The 11,347-nt window shown below is 48.8% G+C and overlaps 1 protein-coding gene across 1 annotated transcript in view; it reads left to right on the top strand.

Moving 5' to 3' along the window:
* The first annotated feature begins 256 nt into the window (after positions 1 to 256).
* Twist2 (twist family bHLH transcription factor 2) overlaps positions 257 to 11,347 on the top strand; it is a 50,147-nt gene continuing 39,056 nt past the window's right edge. The window contains exon 1 of the mRNA XM_038340642.1: positions 257 to 779. Within this exon, the coding sequence (XP_038196570.1) occupies positions 257 to 739 (483 nt within the window). The 3' untranslated portion in view covers positions 740 to 779. The remainder of the gene's footprint in view (positions 780 to 11,347) is intronic.

Here is an 11,347-nt window from a genome sequence, read left to right as displayed (position 1 = left end):
ACTTGTCCTGCCCCTGGCCACCGTGGCCAATCAGCGCGCCGCCCTCGTTCCTGACAGCTATTTAGCAACCCAGCCGGGATAGAGTTTCCAAAAAAGTTAGAATAACTTCCTCTCCCGGAGACCTCGGTTTTGCACAAGCCGGCCTCGAAATTAGAGACTTTGCAGGCGACCCAGGAGCCTGTGCTCCGCGGTCGCGGGCTTGGCCAGTGGAGTGCGCTCGGCGCCCCCCCAGCCCCACGCGCGCCGGGCGGGCGCCATGGAGGAGGGATCCAGCTCGCCTGTGTCCCCCGTGGACAGTCTGGGCACCAGCGAGGAAGAGCTGGAGCGGCAGCCCAAGCGCTTCGGCCGGAAGCGGCGCTACAGCAAGAAGTCAAGCGAAGATGGCAGCCCGACCCCAGGCAAGCGCGGCAAGAAGGGCAGTCCGAGCGCGCAGTCCTTCGAGGAGTTGCAGAGCCAGCGCATCCTGGCCAACGTGCGCGAGCGTCAGCGCACTCAGTCGCTCAACGAGGCCTTCGCCGCTCTGCGCAAGATCATCCCCACGCTCCCCTCTGACAAGCTCAGCAAGATCCAGACGCTCAAGCTGGCCGCCAGGTACATAGACTTCCTCTACCAGGTTCTGCAGAGCGACGAGATGGACAATAAGATGACCAGCTGCAGCTACGTGGCTCACGAGCGTCTCAGTTACGCCTTCTCCGTGTGGCGCATGGAGGGAGCGTGGTCCATGTCCGCCTCCCACTAGCGCCGCGCCGCACCACCCACCTCCGGACCCGCACGCCAGGGTAGGTGCTGTGTGTGATGGGCACCCACTACGCAAGGGTTAGTGGGCGGGCGGGCCAGAGCATCCTTCATCGTGGAGATCCCTAAGGCCACCGCACGGGAAGGGTTGAGTTTCTCCACCCTGCAAGGATTGGCGGGAGATGGGAAAATTCCTCTGTCCCAGAGGCACGTCCGAGGCCTTTTGCCAGGGGCATCAGTTTGGAACCCTCGGGCTAGCGCTCCCAAGCAGGGTCCTAATACACTTCTTAGACAAATGGTGACATTTCCCATTTTTGGTGGTTGGGTGTCTGTGGGTGACCCTGTGGGGAGCAGCTGTCAAAACGTCTTCTTCAGGCCAGCAGAGGCCGGGAGATGCTATGCCTTCTGCGTTGTGGCCCACTTGTTGCTTCGCGCGCATTCTGCGGCGCCACAGAGTCCACACATGGTGCAGGCAACCAGCTCTTTCTGACTGTAGTTCCAGCCGGCCCTTGCCTTGGAAGCTAGAGCGTTCGAGCCCCACTTAGCCCGCCCATTAGGTACAATGGTGCCGGCCGGTGTCGCCGCGGAGTTTACCTGAGAATGCAGGGAGGTTTCTGTCCTGCGCTGGGGCTCCAGGGTCACAGCCATGAGAAGCAAATTGCTGGGAGCCAGGAGCGCAGGAGACCCCAAGCACTCAGGCCTGGGTGGATACAGCGACATGGAGTCGCAGGATGCAGGCAGGCAGGTGAATCTTATCTAGAGTTGGGCGCCTAGCCTACCAGTCTTGAACTTGGAAAGACAGAGGAGTCTTGCCTGCGCTGCAGCAAGCAACCGCAAGGGATCCAGCGGGGCTAACAGGTCTGAGCATGGTGTGGCGGTGGAGGTGAGGAAGCAGTAAGCGCTAGGCCCCTACTGGGGAGAAAGGCACTGGACAAGGCCAAACCCTGGTAGGTGTGTTTCTCTCTGGAAGAGCATTTAGGACAGGACGTCCTGCGCCAGCTGCTTAGCAGACTCTCTAGGCAGCCCCAGAGGCAATGTCTTTCAGGCAAGGCTGAGGGGCTCCGCTCTCTGGAAGCCTTGCTGCGATATTTTGGGGGAGAGAGGTGTAAAAAATCCTTCCTACTTAATTTCCCTTAGTTTTTTTCCCCACACATCTTGTAATATTTCTTTTAAATGAAAGTCTCCACTTCACACAGAAGAAATTTAGATGAATCACGATCAGCATGGCCACCCATTGTCCTAAACATGTATTTCTATTTTTATCATTTTATAATATCTTGGAAGTTGCAGCTCTGGCTATAAAATATTGGTCTCATACAATGGGTTTTCTTTCTTTCTTTTTTCTTTTCTTCCTTCTTTTCTTTCATCCTTTATTCTTATCACCGAAAATTGTTTTGATGAAATACCCCCCCCCCCCCGGAATCATGACTATTTTATAGTCCTTAAGAAGAACTTTTAGCAGAGTCGCTTGTGGGAATCTTCCCCTGTGTCTGTCAAAAGCAGATGGGAATTGTCTCAGTCACGTAGTTCTCTAAGAAAGCAAATTTGGGTTGGCCAAGTACGCAAAGCTATGGAGGGATAATACATTAATTCTGGTTTTTGCTGCCTAAATTATGAGCATCCATTAGTTAACTTCCACTCACGCTTCGTCCCGCCGTGGTTCACAGCACGCCTGAGGAAGCAGGAGCAGATGAAATACGCCATCTTTTTTATACACACACACACCACATTTGTTTAAGGAGAATGTCAACAGTATTATTGCTAAGATAGCCCTTCAGAAAATTATTGAAAGTCAACACTGGGAGATAGATATTACCCTGATGCAAGAATTTAGTGGAGACATTGAAAATTCAGTTTAAGATAATTGCTCTCTTCAAAAGCCTTGACCTAATCACACACTGCAATCAAATATGTTTTAAAACCCAAAATGCAGTATCTGTAATAAACAAAGAAAAATGTTAAGAGCTTATTTGGACAAAAAGGCATTAAACTATCAGATAACACATTGAGCTGGAAAGCAAGATACAGGCATGTTTACTTTTATATAATCGAAGACAAGGACTAGTCAGGTAAGCTGGTGTCTGAACTCACAGAGGGCTCTTTCCAAATGCACCCATGTTTGATACATTGATGCTGGACCTGCCTTGGTCTAATTTATTACCCGTTGTTAAGGAATACCTTTGTATTCTTGCTGTTAACCCATTCCTCTTAAGGAGCATAAATACAATTGTAATTACTTTAGTCTCCTGGAAATGTTGCTAATTGCAATTAGTTATTTCTTTGTAACATTTACAAGAAGCATTCATTGTCTGCCTGGGGGCAGAGTGTCCCTAGACATTTCGGTGAAGTGTATATACTTTTAATGTTTATTGTGACATATTTCCACTAACAACACAAAGCCTAAATTGTCCTTGACCGTGGAGAGAAACATGGCCCAGTCCATGAAGCCCAGCTTATACTAAAGTTTATTCTGTCTTTCCCTGGCTGGGTGTTCAAAAAAGATTCCAGGAGTCTTTCCAGTCAGAGGGACTTGACTAACTGAAAGAAGTCTCCGAAGAGGCCCGGAGTGTTTGTGAGATGCTGTAGACCCCTGAGCAGGGTCGCTGTCACCTGGCCTGGGACAGGGAAATGCAGACATTTCTCGTCCATAATTTATTCTGCGGTCTTCATTATGATTGAAGGAGGTGTCGTCTCCTATTCTGCCAACTCTGGATGGGTTTTCATCTTCAACTACTGCACTTTTCTTCTCTTCCTTCCTTTCTTCTTTTCTTCCTTTCTTTCTTTTCTTCCCGAGCAAGTTTTGCTCCTATGGACAACATGTGTGTCCCCCAACACCTTTCAACCCCGTATCAGCTTCTCCTGAGCTCTGGAGGCTTGCTTCGCGGAGATGTTTGCTGCATCCGGGGAGCTAGTTAGTCTCCAAAAAAAACTCTTCCTGGAGAGGGGCGGAAATGCAGAATTGCAGCGGGGCTTTTGTTTGTGGAGTAGACCAGACCAAACAGCTAAGTTACCTGAGATACCAGTGAGACTGTCGTAAGGAATTCCCTACAGTGAGAGCTGCTGGGGGGAGAAGGGAGCCGAACTTCTAAAGGAGCAACAGCATTTCCCTGCCTCCCATCTGGCTGGCGTGGGGACGGGAAGAGTGGCATTCTGAGGTCCTTTGAAAATGTTGTCCTTTAGGGCGGTTGTCTGAAAATGCCTCCTTTTCAAACAGGTTGTAAGCATTGCGTCTTTCCTGAGCAGAAGAGGCACAGATGCTGGGCTAATTTTGCCTGGCAAAGACATCATGAGGTCCACTCTTTGTGTGCAAGGCACTATAACTCATAGCTGGAGTTTAAATCTGGACTTTAAAAGAACTGATATTTTAATAAGCCAAGTTTAAAGGCTACCCTCTGTGGCAGGCTTTCGGCTTAGTATCAGCATCATCCATTCTCCCTGGTGTCTTAAAGAGCCCCATGAATGGGGCAGGAGTGCCGGAGTAGGTTTGTTTCTTTTCTTGGGGAAGCAGAAGCGTGCTCCAGAAAGCAGAATGAACACAAAGCTCTCCCCCAGCCGTGAGTTCATGAAGGGAGGCTATAAAATTCAAAGAGATGGATAAATTACTGTAGCCAAGAAACGGAGAGGTGACTGCAGAAGGAACAAGATGGAAGGGACACACACATGGCTGCTTTCAAAAGCCAAGATGAGGCTCAGAAGTCAGACACTGCTTCAGAAGACACTGGGCATGGTCACCTGAGTCTACACATGTCATAAAACTGCGGGGCACTGAACACACAAACACGCACGCACACACACACACACACACACACACCATGCACACACACTCCATGCACACACAGGAATAAAATGATAACACCTGAAAGTCTAGGGGCTATGAAGTTTAGACTTTGAGAAGACGCCATCCTCAGGAGAAATGAGTAAAAGCACAGAACGTCCTGAAAAATTAAAGTCATCGCAAAGTTAAAACATTTTAAAGTATTTATTGGCATATAATCATTTTCCATGCAATGGGTTTCATGAAGACACTTTCTTTCAAGTATATCACATCTTTGGTTATATTCATCCCCTGTACCCTCCCACTTCTCCCAATTCCCCTTCCCAGTAAAAAAAAAAAATAAAACATATTCTATTAAAATTAATCTCTGGGCCGGGTGGTGGTGCGCATCCCTTTAATTCAAGCACCCGGGAAGCAGAGGCAGGCGAATCTTTATAAGTTCGAGGCCAACCTGGTCTACAAGAGCTAGTTCCAGGAGAGGCTCCAAAGCTACAGAGAAACCCTGTTTCAAAAAACCAAAAAAAAAAAATAATCTCTGAATTTAAATGGCCCAGTTTCATAATGAATCATTACTATGTTTTATCTCTAAGTAATAAACTAAAAATCTACACAAACATCTACATTTCCTTGTTTATGTTATTGTACTTCTGTATAGAACTTGTGGTCTTGATATAGTTTCAGTATAAAATTAATTAGAAGTTTCCAAGCAAAGAGTAGCATCCCAGAAATGTGAAAGTGAACATCAATTCCAGCAGAAGCTGACTTCCAGACGAGTAGAGAAAGCACTTTGCAAATAGATTTGTGGACAATTTTGTCTGAAAGGGAAATGTGTCTCCTTTTGAGGATGCTAAGATCATATTGGCTCATCATTATATTCATCAAAGTCACGTAAAATTCTTAAGGCTATCAGCTGGGCAGTGGTGGCGTACTCTTTTAATCCCAGCACTTGGGAGGCAGAGGCAGGCGAATGGATCTCTGTGAGTTCAAGATCAGCCTGGTCTACAGAGCAAGTTCCAGGACAGGCTCTAAAGCTACAGAGAAACCCTGTCTTGAAAGACAAAAAACAAACAAACAAACAAAATGTTTAAGGATAATTTAGAGCGATTCACCAAGTAATGTAAAGATTGAAGTTGCAGAGTTTGTGTGTGTGTGTGTGTGTGTGTGTGTGAGAGAGAGAGAGAGAGAGAGAGAGAAAGAGAGAGAGAGAGAGAGAGAGAGGGGGGGGGGGGGGATGAGATTTCAAATCATGAACTTTGTCTTGAGAACACATTCGTGTTTCCATTCTGCAGCAAGCCTTCCGATGTGGTTTAGCTATGTTTAACTTGCCTTAATTTAGTGTTTATTTGGATGAGAATGTGATGTTAGGGCTATAATTTTCATGCTGGTGTAAACTGAGGCACAGTGGAACCCCTCCTCCCCAGCCCCCTCGTGCCCCCCCCCCCGTCTTGGTGATTACCAATGGTTGTCACATGAAAGGGAACCTTGGGTCCGAAGTTGAGGAGGTTAGCATGTGACTTTCCTCCAACATGCAGGAAAGCTTCGGTGTTCCTGGGAAACTGTCGTGTGAACAGTGTTGGAGCAGCGTGGAAGGCTTTTGTTATTGTTCCCTAACTCTTGTTCTGAATCTTGCCAAGTCCTGTGATTATAAGTGAGACAGAGCAGGGCTGAGAACCCCAGGTTCTGGGTCTATGGAGCCGCTCAGGGCTCAGCCGCTTCCCTGATGCTTCCCCTCATCATGTGACCAAGGGAAGATGGGACAACCCAGTCTCTGCCTCTTTAGAACTGTGACTTCATTTCTGGGATCTCAGGAGAAGCATCTTTGACCTAGTTGAGCCCTTGAATTCTGTGTTTCAGTTTTCTGCCGCTTCCGTGAAGTACGGGGTGGAACTCTGTGCTTGATATCAGGCCGCAGGTGCCAAACCTGCCTGTCTAGCTCACATCCGAACTAAAGAGCATGTCCATCAGAGGCACATTTCGGGGAAAGATCTTCTGGAGTTCATCTGTGTTTCCGGCTTATCTGGGGTGTGAACTGGGAGGGGCTGGACTTGAAGGAAACCTCGAGTCTCAGTAGCCATCTTTCCAGCTCAGAAAGAAGGCAGGCCCACACGCTCACTGCATACCGTTTCCCGCTGTCCCACAGACAAGCGCCACCCGGCCCTTTTCTTTTCTTATGTCTCTTTTTGTATAATTTTATTTTTAATTTATGCATGTGGGTGACTTGCTTACATGTTTGTCCATGTACCACGTGTGTGTCAGCTGCCTTTGGAGGCCAAAAGAGGGCGTCAGATCCCCTGGGACTGGAGTTACATACGGTTATGAGCCACCATGTGGGTGCTGAGACTCAAACCCGGATCCTCTGGAAGAGCAGCCAGCTCTCTTGACTCCTGAACCTTCTCTCTAGCACCCCTATACCCAGCCTTTCTGCGACCCCTATTCAGAAGTTCCCAGAAAGTCTTGCTTGCTTGGACAGACGGAAAGGGCTGTCTTGTGAAATAAACAGACTCCAGAAAAGAAGCATAGCCCGCATCTCACACGCTGGTCCTTTGCTATCCCGTGGGTGCCTTTGTGTGCACCACTCAGAGCTAGCACTCCCTGAGTGGAAATGCTTGCAGCCAGCGTTTTCTTTACACCCCAACTAGAGACGAAGACTCGGGTCATCCCTCTGAGGTCTGTAAGTGGACTGATTTAGTTGGGTGTGCCGAGAGATCAGTAGTCAACAGCCAGTTGCCTACCCTAGAAGATAAGAGTATCAATGGTCTTTCTCAGACTCACACCGCAGGGGTTAAGAGGGGGTGACCCTAGAGAATCAGGCCAGGTCACTGGCAGGCCTGGCAAACTCGACACTGACTGGGGTGCTTTCCGGAAACTTGTGCAAACTTTTAATCTTATTCTTAAAGAGATTGCTTCTCTTGATAAATAAAAATGCTGTTACTATTTCTGTGAAAAATGTCTAGATGTCTGCAAAGTGGGAGAGAAAAGAGGAGGGGGGCATTTTTTTTAATTGAGCATCAGCATGACTCTGTTGATATGCTTGGGGTTGATATATGAACTGTATCTTCACTGGGGATTGCTTTTCCTGAAATCAATTGGTTTTGAATCACAGACTGCGTGTACACTGGCTTCTAACTATGACAATCCATTAGTGCAGGCCCAGCCACCAGGGTTCTCCTCTTCAAGTGCATTTGCTTCTGCTGTGACCTGTAGGTAGGGGCCTTCCAGCGAAGGATCTGGCTATTGAGTCTTTCTGCCTGGCGAGCAGGCCTTCCTCTGGAAATTCTGTCCTTCTTCCTCCTCTGACCCAGGGCCCTGGTTCACTCTTTAGTTAAGATGTTGGCTTTGTAAAAATGATTTACTGAGGTCCAAGTGAGGGTCCCCATCTAAAGGCAGTAGAGGAGTACGCAAAGCCTGCTCTTAGGTTCCTCAGAGTAACAAGGCCACACTGGAGTGGCAAACATGCCCTCTGTAAGGATCCTATCATTCCAGAGTTCTGGGAGTTCACGCAGTGTGAACCCCTCTCCCAGACCCCAAGACCCACATGCGTGCTTGGAGGCCCCTCTCTTTAACCGGAGGCTGCTCTTGCTTTCTAGAATGTTTTCTCTAACTAGTAGAACAAAATACCCCCAATAAGATATCTATATCCATACCCAAGAGACTGTTCTCTTCCAAAATGACTTGCTTTACCTAACCCCAAACTGCACATGGTACCAGAATGTCCCTACCCACGGGTGTGACAGAACAGGTAACTCCCTCAAGTGGAGCTGAGAGAGTTATGGGGTTGATCTTTCGTGTGTCTCCAAGGGCACGGCCATATCATGTACGCAAGCTAGACTGTAAAGGTAGTGTGGACTTTGAAGGGGTTTTTCTCCAGTTGACAAATTGCTGCTGACTTCAGAACTCCCCTCTGAGGCATCTTCTCAGTATCCCCTAAAGAGCCAGGGGCGTCAGAGTCCTCCTGCACACCCCTCTGCTTGTCTCAGATACTGGCCTTAGGTCACAGCCTCTCTCTGTGTACTACACTCCAAGGTGGGCAGTGCTGCGTGATTTCAGTACGGAACAACTCCACTTCAGCACGGGCCCCAGGATCGTTGTACACGTTTGTGGTCCGTTTATGATTTGTAGTAGGAAGAAGTCCCCTTTCCCAAGAAGAACAAAGTTGTGCAGGAAACTGAGATATAAGCGGGGGGAAAATGCACAGAGTTCAGTGAGATGGGTTTAGTAGGGAATCGGGGGTTCTAGGAAGGAAGCAGAAGACTTTAGGGTGTGCAGGCTCCCCCTGCACACAGTGTCCCATCTTCTCAGCCCAGAACTCCTCAGAGCAGCCGCTCTCAATCTGTGGGTTCATGATCCCTTTGGAGGGGGCAAATGACTGTTTTACGGGGGTCGCATATCAGGTATCCTGCATATCATATATTTACATTATGATTCATAATGGTGGCAAAAATTACTTTGAGTGAAGCTGTGAAGTAGCAACGAAAATCATTTTATGGTCGGCGGTCACCACAGCGTGAGGAACTGTGTTAAAGGTTGAACTGTATTAGGAAGGTTGAGAACCATTGAGATTGAGGAGACAGAATTCTATCAGAACAAGCCTGCCCCACCTGCCTTTCCAGAACAATAGCAGTACAAAGCCTCAGCAGTCCTGTGGGTCCAGGCTGCCCCAGGATAGACCACTCCACAGGGTCCAGAGCCTTGGCCTACTGTTGGCTCCCAGGCTCTGTGAAGGGAAAACTACAGCAGTGGTCCTATTTCTGAGGCCACTACCAGAACCAAAGGCCTCGAGATGCCAGAGAAAGCTGAGGTCCTCAGAACAGGAGATGGGATCTTGGGAAGAAGGCTTGAGTGGCCAGGGGCCCGAAAAGACCCTTTGTAGACAATGGAGGAAGTGAGAGTAAGCCCCCGAGGGCTATGTACAAAGAGATATCCCGCTACCCTGGTGTCATCTCTAGGGCCTCGAAGCCTTGAGCAGACAGGGGTCCCTCTCTGAGTGTGAACCCCGCACCGTCAGCCTCCACAGAGCTAAAGAGAGGAAGCGGGAAGTAGTTATTCAGTTTACGGTTCTCTCCCGGATTTAATAACCCTAGGTACAGTTCCACGGTCGACGATGCTTCAAAAGCCACTGTGCCTTTGAGAGCGGTTTGTAGAGGAGACCCTGCCAGGTGCCGCGGAGACTGCGAGAACGCGGACCCAGACCACCCGGTAGAGCATCGTCCTCCTATGCAGCACGACTCGGGCGATGGCAGAAGGTGCCACGCGGAGGCTTTCCTCAAGTCGTCTCCTGGTCGAGTGGCCCGTGTTGCGCAGCTCTCAGTATTTACAGCGCGTATTGTTCAATGCCAATTACGTAGTTTCACTTTTTCTGCCCAGAGAGAGGGAAAGGGCAAGCGAAGACAAAGCAGATCTCCCCGTGTGTCTGTCCCTGGGTACCGCCTGGGCCCCTCCTGCGTGGTGCCTGCCGAGTGCGGCCTCCGGGAATGAATGCTTGCGGCTCTGTGTGAGCGGCGTGACTCCACACAATGGATTTTGCAATTAATTTAGGTCACTCTTTCCAGAATAAATCACATGTGATTCTTTCCCTTCAGAAACTTCTGACGTGGTATTTTTCTAATTTGGGAGCTTTTAATTAGACAGAAACCAAAGTCTGTTGCCTTTGTGGGAAGCAGGCTGGCTTCCCCGGGGCCTTCTCAGGCAAAACCGTCTGCCTTATATCTGATGGATGATCTACAATGAGACGCGCGAAGTCAGGCATGGAGTAAGGGACCCTTTTCTGCTCCCAGGTGTGCAGTTTTCTGAGGTATCTCTGTGTATGTAGGAGGGCTTTCCGGGTCTCAGTTTCCCCGTTTGTAAAATGGTGGGAGTTTTTGATAGCCCTCCAACTACCAAAAACTCTTAAGTGCCAATCTCGTTCAGCAGCTCCATCACGGACACATGACGCGGAGCCTTGAAAGTGCTGACGGAAGCCTGTGCATGTGTAGAGATGTTCACCACAGCTGGAAGGCAGAGACAGCACCCGTGTCTATCAGCTCAGGAAGGGATGCATAATAGGACTTCCACCTAGACACAGGAAGAAGGCCAGACTGCTAGGGTCAACCTTGAAAAAAACGTGAAGCTCAAGAGATGAATAAGGCCACAATTCCGTTTATACGAAATGTGTGTAAAGGCAGAAACCTGATTGGAGGCGGCCAGAGGCTGGTGGCAGGGTAGTGAGGTGACGGCTCACAGGTGTGAGATTTCTGCACGAAGCGAGGAAAATGTTGTGAGGTGTTCTAGTGATGGTGTTTCCACAACAGGGATGCCTTCGACCCTGTAGTTATGGAATATTTTAAAATGTTTCAAATCACAGATTTTATATTCTGTGTATTTCTCTTTGCCACCCCCCCCAACCGACTCCTATGTCAGAAATGCTGGTAGCATACTCTTCTTTGCCTCTGACTGAAGCTCACAGCTCTCACAGCCTGACTGACTTCCTGAACTCAGAGGCCTGGGGTAGAGTAGAGCAAGTGCGTGGGCACCCACTGACAAGGGTAGGGAACATTTTGCATGTTGGTAATGGGGTGGCTGAAGATTGCCTCGCCCACCTTAGTGACAGGACAGACCCACGTGGACTAATCTGTCCACCTAAAACCAAGACTACTTCAGACTGGTGTATAGATCGAGACCCTCCAAGCCTTGGTGCCAACAGCAAGGACAGAAGATCCCTACCCATCCTCTGTGTAGATGCTGTCCCCAGAAGGGAGGGACACCAGAAAGGTGGCATCCTGACACTCAAGGCAATTAGGTTTTCTTTCCTTTGCACCTTTCTTTTTTCTTCTTTCCTTCAAAACTGGTTAATTCTGCTGT

The sequence above is a fragment of the Arvicola amphibius genome, chromosome 8, assembly GCF_903992535.2.
Source record: "Arvicola amphibius chromosome 8, mArvAmp1.2, whole genome shotgun sequence".
NCBI lineage: Eukaryota > Metazoa > Chordata > Mammalia > Rodentia > Cricetidae > Arvicola > Arvicola amphibius.
This window is presented reverse-complemented; position numbering and strand designations above follow the sequence as displayed.